This window comes from Platalea leucorodia (genome assembly GCF_965183815.1).
Source record: "Platalea leucorodia genome assembly, contig: HAP1_HAP1_SCAFFOLD_599, whole genome shotgun sequence".
NCBI classification, from domain to species: domain Eukaryota; kingdom Metazoa; phylum Chordata; class Aves; order Pelecaniformes; family Threskiornithidae; genus Platalea; species Platalea leucorodia.
The window spans coordinates 1-17,463 of NW_028121027.1; the positions used below are offsets into that span (position 1 = coordinate 1).

Sequence of the window (17,463 nt, forward strand, 5' to 3'; positions counted from 1 at the left end):
GTCCCTGGTGGGTGCGGGTCCTGCTGTGGGGGTGGGGGGGTCCCGGGTGGGGTGTGGGTCCCGCTGTTGGGGGTCCCGCGTGGGTGGGAGTCCCACTGGGGGGGGGGGGGGGTCCCGGTCACAGATGGGGGTCCCGGGTGGGTGGGGGTCCCGCTGTGGGGGTTCATGGGTGGGCGGGGGGTCCCGGGTGGGCGGGGGCCCCGCTGTGGGGGGATCGTGGGTGGGCGGGGGTCCCGCTGGGGGGGGTCCCGCTGGGGGGGTCCCGCTGGGCGGGGCCCCGGTGCCAGCCCCTGTCCCGCAGCATGGCCGATTACCTGATCAGCGGGGGCACGGGCTACGTCCCCGAGGACGGGCTGACGGCCCAGCAGCTCTTCGCCACCTCCGACGGCCTCACCTACAAGTACGGGGGGCCCGGGGGGCCCCACCCCACCCCGGGGGTCCCCACCCCACCTTGGGTGTCCCCACCCCACCCCAGGGGTCCCCACCCCAGCCCCATGGCCTCTGTGGGGTCAGGGGTCTGCAGGAGCCATCGTCCCCATGGGACCACCTCAGGTGTCCCCATCCCACCCCTGGGGTCCCCATCCCACCTCAGGGGTCCCCATCCCACCCTGGGGGTCCCCATCCCATCTTGGGTGTCCCCGTCCCACCACCAGTGTCCCCACCCCAGCCCCATGGCCTCTGTGGGGTCAGGGGTCCGCAGGAACCATCGTCCCCTTGGGGCCACCTTGAGTGTCCCCATCCCACCCCAGGTGTCCCCACCCCACCTTGGGTGTCCCCACCCCAGCCCCAAGGCCACCATGGGGTCAGGGGTCCCCAGGAGCCATCATCCTCATGGGGCCACCCTGGGGTCCCCATCCCACCTCAGGTGTCCCCATCCCACCCTGGGGGTCCCCATCCCATCTTGGGTGTCCCCGTCCCACCACCAGTGTCCCCATCCCAGCCCCATGGCCTCTGTGGGGTCAGGGGTCTGCAGGAGCCATCGTCCCCTTGGGGCCACCTTGAGTGTCCCCGTCCCACCCAGGGTGTCCCCACCCCAGCTCTGCTGTCCCCACCCCAGCCCCAAGGCCACCATGGGGTCAGGGGTCCCCAGGAGCCATCGTCCCCTTGGGGCCACCCCGGGGGTCCCCACCCCAGCCCCACGGCCTCTGTGGGGTCAGGGGTCTGCAGGAGCCATTGTCCCCATGGGGCCACCCCAGGTGTCCCCGTCCCACCCCGGGGGTCCCCCCCCACCTCGGGGTCCCCCCCGGTCCCCCCGCGGGGCTGTGTCCCGGGGGTCCCCGCCGTGGTGACCCTGTCCCCTCCTCAGTGACTTCCTCATCCTCCCCGGCTTCATCGACTTCACCGCGGACGAGGTGGTGAGTGCGGGGTGTCCCTGTCCCCGGGGGGTGTCCCCGTGTCCCCCAGGGTGGCATCTCCCTGTCCCCCCCAGGGTGGCATCCCTGTGCCACCTAGGGTGACATCCCCATGTCCCCTCCCCCAGGTGACGTCCCCGTGTCCCCCCCCGGGGTGACATCCCCATGTCCCTTTGGAGTGACGTCCCCATGTCCCCCCCAGGGTGACGTCCCCTTGGGGTGATGTCCCCATGTCCCCCCTGGGGTGATGTCCCCGCGTCCCCCCCCAGGATGATGTCCCCCATGTCCCCCTTGGGGTGACGTCCCTGTGTCCCCCCCAGGATGATGTCCCCATGTCCCCTTGGGGTGACATCCCCATGTCCCCTTAGGGTGATGTCCCCGTGTCCCCTCTGAGGTGATGTCCCCATGTCCCCTTAGGGTGATGTCCCCATGTCCCCTTGGGGTGACGTCCCCATGTCCCTTTGGGGTGACATCCCCATGTCCCCTTAGGGTGACGTCCCCGTGTCCCTTTGGGGTGACGTCCCCGTGTCCCCCCGGGTGCCGGGGGCGGTGGCAGGAGGGTGACGTCCCGCTGTCCCCAGGACCTGACCTCGGCGCTGACCCGCAAGATCACCCTGAAGACCCCCCTCATCTCCTCCCCCATGGACACCGTCACCGAGGCCGACATGGCCATCGCCATGGCCGTGAGCACCCGGGGGGGGGCACCCGGGGGGGCACCCGGGGGGGGGCACCCAGGGGCCATCGCCATGGCCGTGAGCACCCGGGGGGGGGGCACCCGGGGGGGGCACCCGGGGGCCATCGCCATGGCCGTGAGCACCCGGGGGGGGGGCACCCGGGGGTGGGGGGGGGCACCCAGGGGCCATTGCCATGGCCGTGAGCACCCGGGGGGGGGCACCCGGGGGTGGGGGGGCACCCAGGGGCCATCGCCATGGCCGTGAGCACCCGGGGGGGGGCACCCGGGGGTGGGGGGGGCACCCAGGGGCCATCGCCATGGCTGTGAGCACCCAGGGGTGGGGGGCACCCAGGGGTGGGGAGCAGCCGGGGGCCATCGCCATGGCCGTGAGCACCTGGGGGGGGGGGCACCCAGGGGTGGGGGGGCACCAGGGGGGCCATCGCCATGGCCGTGAGCACCTGGGGGGGGGGCACCCAGGGGTGGGGGGCACCAGGGGGCCATCGCCATGGCCGTGAGCACCCGGGGGGGGGGGCGGCACCCAGGGGTGGGGGGGGCACCCGGTGGGGGGGGGCACCCAGGGGCCATTGCCATGGCCGTGAGCACCCGGGGGGGGGCACCCAGGGGTGGGGGGCACCCGGGGGCCATCGCCATGGCCGTGAGCACCCGGGGGGGGGGGGCACCCGGGGGGGTCACCCGGGGGCAATCGCCATGGCCGTGAGCAGGGGGGGCACCCAGGGGTGGGGGGGGCACCCGGGGGCCATCGCCATGGCCGTGAGCACCCGGGGGTGGGGGGCACCCAGGGGTGGGGGGGGCACCCGGGGGCCATCGCCATGGCCGTGAGCAGGGGGGGCACCCAGGGGTGGGGGGGGCACCCAGGGGCCATTGCCATGGCTGTGAGCAGGGGGGGCACCCAAGGTGGGGGGGCACCCGGGGGGGGGCAGGGGGACCTGGGGGTGGGGGGGGCATGGGTGTGGGGTCCCCACCCCTGTCTGGTTCGGGGGTGCGGGGTTGGGGTGCCCACGCCCATGATGGGTGAGGGGACCTGGGCGTGTGGGGGGCACGGGTGGGGGGTCAGGGTGCCCACCCCCATCTGCTTTCGGGGTGCGGGGTTGGGGTCCCCATCCCCCTCTGGTTTGGGGGTGCGGGGTCGGGGTGCCCACCCCCGTCTGCTTTTGGGGTGCGGGGTCGGGGTCCCCATCCCCCTCTGGTTTGGGGGTGTGGGGTCGGGGTGCTCGCCCCCATGACGGGGGTGTGGGGCTGGGGTGCCCACCCCCGTCTGCTTTTGGGGTGCGGGGTCGGGGTCCCCATCCCCATGCGGGCTGGGGGGTGCGGGGTCGGGGTGCCCACCCCTGTCTGGTTTGGGGGTGCGGGGTCGGGGTGCTCGCCCCCATGACGGGCGTGTGGGGTCGGGGTGCCCACCCCTGTCTGGTTTGGGGGTGCGGGGTCGGGGTGCCCACCCCTGTCTGGTTTGGGGGTGCGGGGGGTGCAGGGTCGGGGTGCTCGCCCCCATGACGGGGGTGCGGGGTCGGGGTCCCCACCCCTGTCTGGTTTGGGGGTGCGGGGTCGGGGTGCCCACCCCCCCCCAGGGACCCCTCCCCCCATCCCCCCAACCCCCCCCCCCTCCCCCAGCTGATGGGCGGCATCGGCATCATCCACCACAACTGCACCCCCGAGTTCCAGGCCAACGAGGTGCGCAAGGTCAAGGTACGGGGGGGCCCGCTGCCCGCACGCTGCCCGCACGCTGCCCGCACGCTGCCCGCGCCCTGCCCGCGCCCTGCCCGCGCCCTGCCCGCCCTCTCCGCCCCGCAGAGGTTCGAGCAGGGCTTCATCACGGAGCCGGTGGTGCTGAGCCCGGCGCAGACGGTGGGGGACGTGCGGGAGGCCAAGGCGCGGCACGGCTTCTCGGGCATCCCGCTGACGCGGAGCGGGCGCATGGGCGGGCGGCTGGAGGGCATCGTCACCTCCCGCGACATCGACTTCCTCGGCGAGGGGGAGCGCGGCACGCGCCTGGCCGAGGTGGGGGGGCGGGGGGGGCGGGGGGGGTGGGGTGGGGGTGGGGTGGGGCGGGAGAAGAGGATGGGATGCGGGGATGGGATGCGGGGATGGGATGCGGGGATGGGATGCGGGGATGGGATGCAGGGGTGGGATGCGGGGGTGGGATGCAGGGATGGGATGCGGGGATGGGATGCAGGGGTGGGATGCGGGGATGGGATGCAGGGATGGGATGCAGGGGTGGGATGCAGGGGTGGGATGCGGGGATGGGATGCAGGGATGGGATGCGGGGATGGGATGCAGGGATGGGATGCAGGGATGGGATGCAGGGGTGGGATGCAGGGATGGGATGCAGGGTGGGATGCGGGGATGGGATGCAGGGGTGGGATGCGGGGATGGGATGCGGGGATGGGATGCGGGGATGGGATGCAGGGGTGGGATGCGGGGATGGGATGCGGGGATGGGATGCAGGGATGGGATGCAGGGGTGGGATGCGGGGATGGGATGCAGGGTGGGATGCGGGGATGGGATGCGGGGATGGGATGTGGGGATGGGATGCAGGGTGGGATGCGGGGATGGGATGCAGGGATGGGATGCGGGGATGGGATGCGGGGATGGGATGTGGGGCAGGGGGTGGGGCGGGGGGGATGTGGGGCAGGGATGGGATGCGACGGGATGGGGTGGGATGGGGTGGGACGGGATGGGGTGGGGTGGGGATGGGGTGGGGTGGGATGGGGATGGGACAGGATGGGATGGGGATGGGACAGGATGGGGATGGGGTGGGATAGGGTGGGGTGGATGCAGGACGGGGTGCGATGGGATGTGGGGCAGGGATGGGATGTGGGGCAGGGGTGGGCGGGCTGCAGGACGGGGCGGGCTGGCCCAGCCGGGGCCATGGTGGCCATGGTGGCCCCGGGTCCCCCCGCCGCCCGGTGACGAGGCCCCGCAGGTGATGACGAAGCGCAGCGACCTGGTGGTGGCCCCGGCCGGCGTCACCCTCAAAGAGGCCAACGAGATCCTGCAGCGCAGCAAAAAGGGTACGGCCACGGGCCAGCGCCCCCCGGCCACCGGGCCACCCCCGGGGCCCGTCCCCAGCCCCGGGGCCACCCCGTGTCCCCAGCCCCGGGGTCACCTCCATGTCCCCATCCCCGGGGTCACCCCCGTGTCCCCATCCCCATCCCTGGGGTCACCCCCACGTTCCTCTGTCCCTTGGGGACACCCCTGTGTCCCCCTGTCCCTTGGGGTCGCCCCCATGTCCCCATCCCTTGGGGTCACCCCGGTGTCCCCCCATCCCCATCTCTGGTGTCATCCCCATGTCCCCATCCTCGGGGTCACCCCCGTGTCCCCCCATCCCTCGGGGTCCCCCCATGTCCCCCATCCCTGCAGTCACCCCCGTGTCCCCCCGTCCCTCGGGGTCCCCCCATGTCCCCCATCCCTGCGGTCACCCCCGTGTCCCCCCGTCCCTTGGGGTCCCCCCATGTCCCCCATCCCTGCGGTCACCCCCGTGTCCCCCCGTCCCTTGGGGTCCCCCCATGTCCCCCATCCCTGCGGTCACCCCCGTGTCCCCCCGTCCCTCGGGGTCCCCCCATGTCCCCCATCCCTGCGGTCACCCCCGTGTCCCCCCGTCCCTCGGGGTCCCCCCATGTCCCCCTCCCTGGGGTGACCCCGCTGTCCCCCCATCCCTGTCCCCCCCCCCAGGGAAGCTGCCCATCGTCAACGACAGTGACGAGCTGGTGGCCATCATCGCCCGGACGGACCTGAAGAAGAACCGCGAGCACCCGCTGGCCTCCAAGGACGCCCGCAAGCAGCTGCTGTGCGGGGCGGCCATCGGCACGCGCGAGGACGACAAGTACCGCCTGGACCTGCTGGTGCAGGCCAGCGTCGACCTGGTGGTGCTGGTGCGTGGGGCGCGGGGGGACGGGGACCCCGGTCCTGCCCCACGGTGCACCGATCCCGCCCCAGTGTGCCCCAATCCTGCCCCATGGTGCACCAATCCTGCCCCACGGTGCACTGATCCTGCCCCATCGCGTCCCAATCCTGCCCCACGGTGCACCGATCCTGCCCCATGGTGCCCAATCCTGCCCCACGGTGCACCAATCCTGCCCCAGCGCACCCCAATCCTGCCCCACGGTGCACCAATCCTGCCCCATCGCGTCCCAATCCTGCCCCATCGCGTCCCAATCCTGCCCCATGGTGCCCGATCCTGCCCCATCGCATCCCAATCCTGCCCCATCGCGTCCCAATCCTGCCCCATGGTGCCCGATCCTGCCCCATCGCGCCCCAATCCTGCCCCAGCGCGCCCCAATCCTGCCCCATGGTGCCCAATCCTGCCCCGTGGTGCACCGATCCTGCCCTGCGGTGCACCAATCCTGCCCTACGGCACCCCGATCCTGCCCCACGGTGCCCGATCCTGCCCCAGCGCGCCCCAATCCTGCCCCGTGGTGCCCAATCCTGCCCCACGGCGCCCAATCCTGCCCCACGGCGCCCCGATCCCACCACACGGTGCCCTGATCCTGCCCCGCGGTGCAACAATCCTGCCCCATGGTGCCCAGTCCTGCCCCATGGCACCCAAATCCTGCCCTACGGCACCCCAATCCTGCCCCACGGCGCCCCAATCCTGCCTTGTGGCACCCCAGTCCTGCGCCATGGCACCCAAATCCTGCCCCATGGTGCACCAGTCCTGCCCACGTGCCCAATCCTGCCCCATGGCACCCCGATCCTGCCCCATGGCACCCCAAACCCTCGCCCCACAGCACCCCAATCCCCTGCCCCCCAGCCACGTCCCCCCGTGCCCTCTGTCCCCCCAGCCATGTCCTCCCCAGCCGTGCCCCCCATGCTGTGCCCCCCGTACCCCCCGTGCCCCCCAGCCGTGCCCCCGTGCCCCCATGCCCCCCAGCTGTGCCCCCCAGCCGTGCCCCCCAGCCGTGCCCCCCATGCCGTGCCCCCCAGCCGTGCCCCCGTGCCCCCATGCCCCCCAGCCGTGCCCCCCATGCCGTGCCCCCCAGCCGTGCCCCCGTGCCCCTGTGCCCCCCATGCTGTGCCCCCCATGCCGTGCCCCCGTGCCCCCCCCAGCCGTGCCCCCCAGCCGTGCCCCCGTGCCCCCGTGCCCCCCCCAGCTGTGCCCCCCGTACCCCAGGACTCCTCGCAGGGGAACTCCACCTACCAGATCAGCATGATCCACTACATCAAGCAGAAGTACCCCGACCTGCAGGTCATCGGCGGCAACGGTGGGCGCGGGGGGCGCGGGGGGCACAGGGGGGCAAGGGGGGGCAGGGGGCGCGGGGGGCGCGGGGGGCGCGGGGGGCACAGGGGGGCAAGGGGGGCAGGGGGCGCGGGGGGCGCGGGGGGCGCGGGGGGCACAGGGGGGCAAGGGGGGGCAGGGAGCGCGGGGGGCGCGGGGGGCACAGGGGGGCAAGGGGGGCAGGGGGCGCGGGGGGCGCGGGGGGCACAGGGGGGCAAGGGGGGGCAGGGGGCACGGGGGGCACGGGGGGTACAGGCGGCATGGGGGGCAAGGGGGGCAAGGGGGTGCAGGGGGCAAGGGGTGCATGGGGAAGGACAAGGGGGGTGCTGTGGGGCGAGGATTTGGGGTGCTGTGGGGTGGGGTGCAGTGGGGTGGGGAGCAGGGCAGGGAATCGATGGGGGTGCTGTGGGGCAGGGGATGGGGACGCCGTGGGGCGAGGGTTTGGGGTGCCGTGGGGCGGGGAGCCGTGGGGTGGGGTGCCATGGGGCAGGATTGGGGTGCCGTGGGGGGGTGCGGTGGGGCAGGGTTGGGGTGTGGTGGGGCGGGGGTTCGGGGTGCTGACGCCGCGGGCGCCCCGGCCGCGGGCGCGCAGTGGTGACGGCCGCCCAGGCCAAGAACCTGATCGACGCCGGCGTGGACGCCCTGCGGGTGGGCATGGGCTGCGGCTCCATCTGCATCACCCAGGAAGGTGCGTGGCGCTGGTGCCGCGGCCCCCCGGCGCCGTGTCCTGGCATGGCGCGGTGTCCCCCCGGTGCGGTGTCCCCCCGGCGCGGTGTCCTGGCACAGTGTCCCCCCAGTGCGGTGTCCTGGCATGGCGCGGTGTCCCCCCGGCGCCGTGTCCTGGCATGGCGCGGTGTCCCCCCGGCGCGGTGTCCCCCCGGCGCGGTGTCCTGGCACAGTGTCCCCCCAGTGCGGTGTCCTGGCATGGCGCGGTGTCCCCCCGGCGCGGTGTCCCCCCGGCGCGGTGTCCTGGCACAGTGTCCCCCCAGTGCGGTGTCCTGGCATGGCGCGGTGTCCCCCCAGCGCAGTGTCCCCCCAGCACGGTGTCCTGGCATGGCACGGTGTCCCCCCAGCGCAGTGTCCCCCCAGCACGGTGTCCTGGCATGGCACGGTGTCCCCCCGGCACGGTGTCCCCCCGGCGCAGTGTCCTGGCATGGCACGGTGTCCTGGCACGGTGTCCTGGCATGGCACGGTGTTCCCCCGGTGCGGTGTCCTGGCATGGCGCAGTGTCCCGGCTCAGTGTCCCCCCAGTGCGGTGTCCTGGCGCGGTGTCCTGGCGCGGTGTCCCCCCGGCACTGACCCCTCTCCGGCAGTGATGGCGTGCGGGCGGCCGCAGGGGACGGCGGTCTACAAGGTGGCCGAGTACGCCCGGCGCTTCGGCGTGCCCGTCATCGCCGACGGCGGCATCCGCACCGTGGGGCACGTGGTGAAGGCGCTGGCGCTGGGGGCCTCCACCGGTGAGCGGGGAGGGGGCTCGGGGGCACCCAGCACCCGCAGGGGTGCCGCCATCGGGGGGTCTCATCGCCATCGTCCCCTTGGTGCCGCCATGGGGGGGTCTCATGGCCGTCACCACCCTGGTGGCACCACGGGGGTCTTGTGGCCATCGTCCCCCTGCACCCACAGCGGTGCCACCATGGGGGGGTCTCACAGCCGTCCCACCCCGCACCCATACAGGTGCCACCCTGGGGGGTCTCATGGCCGTCACCCCCTTGGTGCCACCACGGGGGTCTCGTGGCCATCGTCCCCCTGCACCCACGCTGTTGACACCATGGGGGTCTCACCGCCATTGTCCCCTTGGTGCCACCATGGGGGTCTTGTGGCCATCGTCCCCCTGCACCCACAGTGGTGCCACCCTGGGGGGGGTCTCATCGCCATCACCACCCTGGTGCCACCGTGGGGGTCTCGTGGCTGTCGTCCCCCTGCACCCACACTGGTGCCACCATGGGGGTCTCACCGCCATTGTCCCCTTGGTGCCACCGTGGGGGTCTCGTGGTCATTGTCCCCCTGCACCCACGCTGTTGCCACCATGGGGGGGTCTCATCGCCATCGTCCCCTTGGTGCCACCCTGGGGGGGTCTCAGGGCCGTCCCCCCCGCACCCCCTGACGGCCGCCCCCCGCAGTGATGATGGGGTCCCTGCTGGCGGCCACCACCGAGGCCCCCGGCGAGTTCTTCTTCTCAGAGGGGGTGCGGCTGAAGCAGTACCGCGGCATGGGCTCGCTGGACGCCATGGAGAAGAGCAGCAGCAGCCAGCAACGCTACTTCAGGTACGGCCCCGGGGGGGCCGGGGGGTCCCCGACCCCCAGCCCTCACCCCCGGGCTCCGCGTGTCCCCGCAGCGAGGGTGACAAGGTGAAGGTGGCCCAGGGGGTGTCGGGCTCCGTCCAGGACAAGGGCTCCATCCATAAATTCGTCCCCTATTTGATCGCGGGGATCCAGCACGGCTGCCAGGACATCGGGGCCAGGAGCCTCTCGGTGCTGCGGTGAGCGGGGGGACGGGGACGGGGACGGGGGACAGGGGCTGGGGAGAGGGGATGGGGACAGGGAGGGGGGACAGGGGACGGGGGACATGGAGGGGGGACAGGGGACGGGGAGGGGGGACGGGGTATGGGGAGGGGGGACAGGGGACAGGGATGGGGGACAGGGGATGGGGGACATGGAGGGGGGACAGGGGCTGGGGAGAGGGGATGGGGACAGGGAGGGGGGACAGGGGACGGGGGACATGGAGGGGGGACAGGGGATGGGGAGGGGGGACGGGGTATGGGGAGGGGGGACAGGGGACAGGGATGGGGGACAGGGGATGGGGGACATGGAGGGGGGACAGGGGATGGGGAGGGGGGATGGGGAGGGGGGGACAGGGGACAGGGACGGGGACAGGGGATGGGGATGGGGGACGGGGGGGACACAAGGGACAGGGAGGGGGGACAGGGGACAGAGGATGGGGGATGGGGACAGGGGATGGGGACAGGGGATGGGATGGAGGATGGGGGACAGGGGATGGGGGACAGGGACAGGGATGGGGGCCAGGTAGGGGGGGCAGGGGACGGGGATGGGGGGACAGGGAGGGGGGACAGGGGACGGGGATGGGGATCGGGGACGGAGGACAGGGGACAGGGACAGGGGACGGGGATGGGGGGACAGGGAGGGGGGACAGGGGACGGGGATGGGGATCGGGGACGGAGGACAGGGGACCGGGACAGGGGACGGGGATGGGGGGACAGGGAGGGGGGACAGGGGACAGGGGATGGGGAGGGGGGCCGGGGCCAGGGGCCGGGGAGGGGAGGGGGCCACGCGGCGCCGCTGAGCCCTGGCCCCCGCCAGCTCCATGATGTACTCGGGGGAGCTGAAGTTCGAGAAGAGGACCATGGCGGCGCAGATCGAGGGGGGGGTGCACGGGCTCCACTCGTAAGTGGGGGGCACGGGGGGCTCAGGGACGCCGCGGCAGCACCACGTCAGATCGGCTCTGCGCCCCCCGGGCACGGGCGGGCAGGCGCCCGGTCACCCCAGTGCCAGGCCTGGGGGGCACCCAGTCACCCCAGTGCCAGGCCTGGGGGGCGCCCAGTCACCCCAGTGCCAAGTATGGGGGGCACCCAGTCAGCCCAGTGCCAGGTCTGGGGGGCGCCCAGTCACCCCAGCGCCAAGTATGGGGGGCACCCAGTCAGCCCAGTACCAGGCTTGGGGGGCGCCCAGTCACCCCAGTGCCAAGTATGGGGGGCACCCGGTTACCCCAGTGCCAGGTGTGGGGGGCACCCAGTTGCCCCAATACCAGGTTTGGGGGGGGCACCCAGTTGCCCCAGTGCCAGGTATGGGGGGGGCACCCAGTTGCCCCAGTGCCAGGTATGGGGGGCACCTAGTTACCCCAGTAGCAGGCTTGGGGGGGGCACCCAGTTGCTCCAGTGGCAAGTATGGGGGGGCACCCAGTCACCCCAGTGCCAGGGATGGGGGCACCCTGTCACCCCAGTACCAGGCTTGGGGGGCACCCAGTCACCCCAGTGCCAAGTATGGGGGGCACCCAGTCACCCCAGTGCCAGGGATGGGGGGGCACCCACTTATCCCAGTGCCAGGGTTGGGGGGCACCCAGTTACTCCAGTACCAGGCTGGGGGGGGCACCCCGTTGCCTCAGTGCCAGGCTTGGAGGCACCCAGTTGCCCCAGTGCCAAGTACGGGGCGGGGGGGGCACCCAGTTGCCCCGGTGCCAGGTATGGGGGAGCACCCAATTACCCCCCATTGCCCCAGTGCTGGGTATGGGGGTGTCCCATGCCCCCCCTTGCCCCAGCACCAGGTATTGGGGGTCGCAGCCCCCCCTTTTCCCGGTGGCGGCGGCGGTGCCGGGGGCTGTGCGTGCCGATCGGCCGGGCCCCCGGCCAAGCCCCCTGTGCCGCACCCAGGGGAGACCCCCGCCGCCGGGGGCCAGCGCCGTCCCCCCCAGTGACAGGCGGGGTGCAGGCAGGCTGCGGCGGTTGCTTTAATTCGGGGTGCACGCAGTGGGGGGTGGGGGGCCAGCACCCATGGGTGCCCCCCCCAGCGTCTGCCCCCGCCTCGCTGGCGCCCGGTGGCACCGGGGGCTTCGCCTCCGCGTCCCCCCGAGGGGGCGCAGGACGGCTGGGGGCCACGGGGAGGCGGGGCTTGTGCAAGGGGGCGGGGCCTCTTGTGGCTGGCGGGGCTGGTTGGCCGAGCGGTTGGGCGCTGGTTGGCCAGTTGGGTGGTGGGCTCATGGCCAGTTGGTGGTTGGCCAGCTGGTGGGGCTGCTGGTTGGCTGGCTACGGTGCTGGTTGGCTGTGGTTGGCTGGTTGAGATGCTGGCTGGCTGTGGTTGGCTGGTTGAGATGCTGGCTGGCTGTGGTTGGCTGGCTGGGGTGCTGGTTGGCTGTGGTTGGCTGACTGGTTGAGATGCTGGTTGGCTGTGGTTGGCTGGTTGAGATGCTGGTTGGCTGTCGTTGGTTGATTGGGGTGCTGGTTGGCTGTGGTTGGCTGGCTGGGGTGCTGGTTGGCTGTGGTTGGCTGGTTGAGATGCTGGTTGGCTGTGGTTGGCTGGCTGGGGTGCTGGTTGGCTGTGGTTGGCTGACTGGTTGAGATGCTGGTTGGCTGGCTGTGGTGCTGGTTGGCTGGGGTTGGTTGCCTCGTTGGCCAAGATGCCGGTTGGCTGGTGGAGATGCTGGTCAACTGGCTGGTTGAGGTGCTGGTTGGCTGGCCAGGATGCTGATTGGCTGTGGCTGGTCAGCTGGTTGGGATGCTGGTTGGCTGGTTGGTTAGCTAGCCGGTTGTTTGGCCAGGATGCTGGTTGGCTGGCCGGTTGGTTGGCCGGGATGCTGGTTGGCTGGCGGGTCAGCTGACCAGGATGCTGGTTGGCTGGCCGGTTGGTTGGCTGGGATGCTGGTTGGCTGGCGGGTCAGCTGACCAGGATGCTGGTTGGCCAGTTGGCCGCCTTGGCCATGCTCCCCATGAGCTGTGACCAGACAAGGCCGGGTCGGGCCCGGGCGGTCGTGGCGCTGCCGGCACCGCTTGGGTGAAGCCGGGCAGCGGTTTGGGGTGGCACGTCCTCACCGACGGCCCCAGGGCGTCCGTGCCAGTGCCAGTGCCGGGCGGCTCGGTCAGAGCCCAGTGCTGGTGCCGGGAGCCCAGTGCTGGTGGCCAGCCAGCCCGGTCAGAGTGCGTTACTGGTGCCAGGTGGCTCGGTCATGGCACGGTGCCGGTGCCAGCCTGGCTTGGTCAGAGCATGGTGCTGGTGCCAGGTGGTGCCGGTGCTGGGAGCTGGCTCGGTCGGAGCATGGTACCGGAGCCTGGTGACTTGGTCCGAGCGTGGTGCCAGTGCCGGGAGCCTTGGTCAAGCACGGTGCTGGTGCCGGATGACTCAGCTGGAGCGTGGTGCTGGTGCCGGATGATGCCAGTACCAGGAGGCTCGGTTGAGCACGGTGCCGGTGCCAGGTCACAGGGACGGAGCGCGGTGCTGATGTCCGGCTGGATCACGGTGCCGGTGCCAGGTGGCTTGGCCACAGCACGGTGCCGGTGCCAGGTGGTGCTGGTGCTGACGTCTGTCCGGGTCGCGGTGCCGGTGCCAGGCGGCTTGGCCAGAGCACGGTGCCGGTGCTGACGTCTGTCCGGATCGCGGTGCCGGTGCCGGGGCGGGGGGCCGGGGGGGTTGCCGTGCCGCGTGCCGGGGTGACCGTGTAACCTTCTCTCTCTTTCCCGCCCATGCCGCCGCCGTAGCTTTACGGTTCTGCCACGTAAGTACCGGCTCGTGCCCCCCGTCGCCGGGGCCGCGGGGTGCCGGGGGGGACGGCGGGCTGGGGCGGGGGCTGCCGGTGACGGGGGGGGGTCCCCATTTCCCAGCCAGGATCTGACGTGGTGCCGGCAGCGGCGGCGGGGGGCAGCGGCGGGGCCCGGGGGCGCGGGACCCCCCCTCACCGCTGCCCCCCCCCGCAGTTACGAGAAGCGGCTGTACTGAGGAGGGGCCGTGCGCCGGGACCCCCCGCCCGGCCCCCGCCGGCCTCCCCCCGGCCCCCCCACTACGGCCACCGCTAGCGCCGCGCCGGGGCTGGCTTTGCACTACGGGCCGGACCCCTGGCCAGCCCCCCGCCGCCGGCACCCCACGGCCGCGGGGCTGCCGGGGCCCCCCCAGCACCCACCCGGGCCCCCCGGGTGCCGCAGCCTCCGGGGGCGAGCGGGGGGCGGCAGCGGCCCCCCCTGCACCGGGGGGGCCCCCCCTGCGCCCCGGGGACCCCCCGGCCCCCCGGCAGGCTGGAGGGGTGGGGGGCGCCGGGGCCGGCACCGCGCTGTATCCAGGTATGAATAAAGTCATGGAGCATCCGGCGCTGGCCCTGCCCGTCTCCCTGCCCGCACGGGCAGCGCCGGGTGCGGGCAGCACCGCGGCACGGGTTGGCGCACCGCGGCACACGTGGCGCAGCCTTGCACACCGTGGCACGGGTTTGCACGCCGCGGGATGGGTTTGCACACCGTGGGCGCGCTTTTCCACACCGTGGCATGGCCTGGCACACCGTGGGCGTGCTCTCCTGCACACCGCGGCACGGCTTTGCACACCGTGGCACAAGTTTGCACACCGTGGCACAGCCTTGCACACCATGGGTACGTCTTTGCACACCATGGCACAGGTTTGCACACCCTGGCCGTGGCTTTGCACACCGTGGCACAGCCTTGCACACTGTGGGCGTGCTCCCCCACACACCGCGGCACGGCTTTGCACACCGTGACACAGGTTTGCACACCGTGGCACAGCCTTGCACACCATGGGTACGTCTTTGCACACCGTGGCACAGGTTTGCACACCAAGGCATGGCCTTGCACACCGTGGGCATGCTCTCCCACACACCGTGGCAATGCTTTGCACGCCGTGGCACAGCCTTGCACACCATGGGTACGTCTTTGCACACCGTGGCACAGGTTTGCACACCCTGGTCATGGCTTTGCACACCGTGGCACAGCCTTGCACACCGTGGGCATGGGTTTGCACACCGTGGGCATGCTCTCCCACACACTGTGGCAATGCTTTGCACACCGTGGCACAGCCTTGCACACCGTGGGCACGGCTCTGCCCCCCAGGCCGCGGCTCCGGGCATGGGGGGGGGGGCAGAGCAGCCCCACGGCGCCCCACAGCCTCGTGGCCGTCCGTCCGTCCGTCCGTCCCGGGGTGGGCCGCCCCCCGTCAGAGCCTGGCCTTGGGCGGGGGGGCCCCCTCCAGCGAGCGCAGGAAGGCGAGCAGGGCGCAGCGGTACTCGGCGGGGTGCTGGCGCAGGTGGCCGGCGTGGCGGGAGCGCGGCCAGCCCCGGGCGTGGGCGCGGATGCCCTGGGCGCGCCAGCCGCGCAGCAGCGCCCGCAGGGCCGCCGGCCGGCTCAGCCCGTCGTCCAGGCTGTAGAAGAGGAGGAGGGGGCAGCGCAGCGGGGGGCTGGCGAAGGCCCCCCGCGCCCGCTCGAACTCCTGCCCCCCCCAGCACCCCAGCACCCCCAGGTAGAGCCGGGCGCCGGCGTGCGCCGCGGCCCGCAGGGACGGCGTGCTCACCGTGCCGGCGATGCCTGCGGGGAGAGAGAGGCGTCGGTGCTGGCGGGGGTCCCCGGTGCACCCCTGCTTGGCGTGTCCCCCCCCCGGCCACACTCACCGCGTGCCATGTCGCCGAAGCCGCCGGTCACCAGGCTGTCGTAGACGATGCCGCGGAAGCGCGGTGCCAGGCGCCGGCACTGCCGGGGCCGGTGGTGCAGGAGCAGCAGTACCTGGGCGAAGGTGTAGGCGCCGGCGGAGATGGCGTGCACCAGCAGCGGGCGGGTGGCCAGGTCACCGCCGCCACCACCATCGCCGCCACCGTGGCCACCGCCATCACCACCATCGCCATCGCCGCCGTGGTCCAGCAGCCGCAGCAGGCGCCCCGCCAGGCGCCGTCCTCGCCGCGGCCGCAGGACGTGGCACGCCGTCGTCCCCACCACCAGCACGTCCACGCCGCGGTGCAGGTAGAGCGCCAGGTACCGCGCCAGGCCCGCCGCCCGCGCCCCCAGCCAGGGCAGCAGCAGCAGCAGGGGTTTGGGGCGGGGGGCGCGCGGGGGGGACCCCCCGCCGGCGCCGCTGTAGAGGCGGATGGACCCCGAGAAGGGCGTCACCGTGACGGGGGGCAGCGGCGGCGGGGCACAGCGCTGCCCCGCGTCCTCCCTGGGGGAGACAGGGCGGGGGGGGGGACCCCAAATGTGGGACCCCCCCCCAAATATGGGACCCCGTTCCCAAATGTGGGACCCCCCCCAAATGTGGGACCCCCCAAATGTGGGAACCCCTCAAATGTGGGACCCCCCCCAAATGTGGGATCCCCCTAAATGTGGGAACCCCGTAAAAGTGGGATCACCCCAAATGTGGGATCCCCTTCAAAATGTGGGAACCCCAAAATGTGGGAACCCCCCAAAATGTGGGATCCCCCCCAAAATGTGGGAACCCCCCCAAATGTGGGACCCCCCAAATGTGGGATCCCCCCCAAAATGTGGGAACCCCCCAAAATGTGGGACGCTGCCCCCACAAATGCGGCCCCCCACAAATGTGGGACCCCCCCCAAAATGTGGGATCCCCCAAACGTGGGACCCCCCCCAAATGCGGGCCGCTGCCCCCCCCCCCCCACGTGCCCATGTCCCGCAGGCACTTGGAGATCCCCCGCCCCCCACCCTGGGGGCCGCGCACCCCCACCCCGGCATCACCCCCCACCCCGGGGCTCCCCCGGCCCCACGGCCACCCCACGGCCACCCCACGGCCACCGCGTCCCCTCCCCGCGCTCACCTGGGGTCACCGGCTGCGCCGGGGGGGGCCGCCAGCAGTAGGGGGTCCGGCTCGGTCAGGGGGTCCGGCTGTGCCAGGGGGTCCTGCGGTGTCGGGGGGTCCCGTGGTGTCGGGGGGCCCGGCTGTGCCGGGGGGTCCAGTGTGCCGTGGGGGCCCGGCTGTGCCTGGGGGTCCGGCTGTGCCGGGGGGTCCGGCAACACCAGAGGGTCCGGCTGTGTCGGGGGGTGCGGTGTGCCGTGGGGGTCCGGCGGTGCTGGGGGGCTCCGCCTGTGCCTGGGGGTCCGGCTGTGTGGGGGCATCTGGCTGAGCCGGTGGAGTTTGGCTGTGCCGGGGTCTGGCTGTGCCGGGGTGGATTCTGGGGCAGGTGCCGGTGCGGGTGCCGGTGCAGGTGCCGGTGGTGGGTGCCGGTGGTGGGTGCCGGTGCGGGTGCCGGTGGTGGGTGCCGGTGTGGGTGCCGGGAAGCGCCAGGCGGTGCCGGCGGAAGCCGGGATTAGGCCAGGCCGCGGTTACAAAACGCCTTACACAACGCCAGCAGGCACCGCGCCACCGCTGCCGGGATGGGGACGGGGCCCCATGGCCCCCCACAGCCCCCCACAGCCCCCCATGGCCCCCCATGGATCCCACAGCCCCCCATGGCTCCCTGCTGCCCCCCACGGCCCCCCACAGCCCCCCATGGCCCCCCATGGACCCCACAGCCCCCCATGGCTCCCTGCTGCCCCCCACGGCCCCCCACAGCCCCCCATGGACCCCACAGCCCCCTGCTGCCCCCCACGGCCCCCCATGGCCCCCCACAGCCCCCCATGGCTCCCTGCTGCCCCCCACGGCCCCCCACAGCCCCCCATGGCCACCCACGGCCCCCCCTCAGCTCCCTGTGTCCCCCCACGGCCCCCCACAGCCCCCCATTGCCCCCCACGGACCCCCACGGCTCTCTGCTGCCCCCCACAGCC

At 73.2% G+C, this 17,463-nt stretch overlaps 1 protein-coding gene across 4 annotated transcripts; it reads left to right on the forward strand.

Moving 5' to 3' along the window:
* Positions 1-302: 302 nt before the first annotated feature.
* On the forward strand, positions 303-13,822 carry LOC309604291 (inosine-5'-monophosphate dehydrogenase 1; the record flags this gene model as incomplete). 4 transcript variants are annotated; one of them, XM_082339227.1, is made up of 14 exons in its annotated part: positions 303-400; positions 1,307-1,355; positions 1,934-2,035; positions 3,655-3,729; positions 3,835-4,041; positions 4,967-5,054; positions 5,716-5,915; positions 7,154-7,244; positions 7,851-7,946; positions 8,572-8,715; positions 9,379-9,523; positions 9,595-9,738; positions 10,577-10,660; positions 13,678-13,822. In XM_082339227.1, the coding sequence occupies 14 exons, from the start codon at positions 303-305 to the stop codon at positions 13,697-13,699; spliced, it is 1,545 nt and encodes a 514-aa protein (XP_082195353.1). In that variant the 3' UTR covers positions 13,700-13,822. The 4 variants fall into 4 exon arrangements, with proteins under 4 accessions (XP_082195353.1, XP_082195354.1, XP_082195355.1 ...); XM_082339228.1 differs by having other exon boundaries at positions 3,655-3,714; XM_082339229.1 differs by lacking the exon at positions 3,655-3,729.
* Between the last annotated feature and the right edge of the window lie 3,641 nt (positions 13,823-17,463).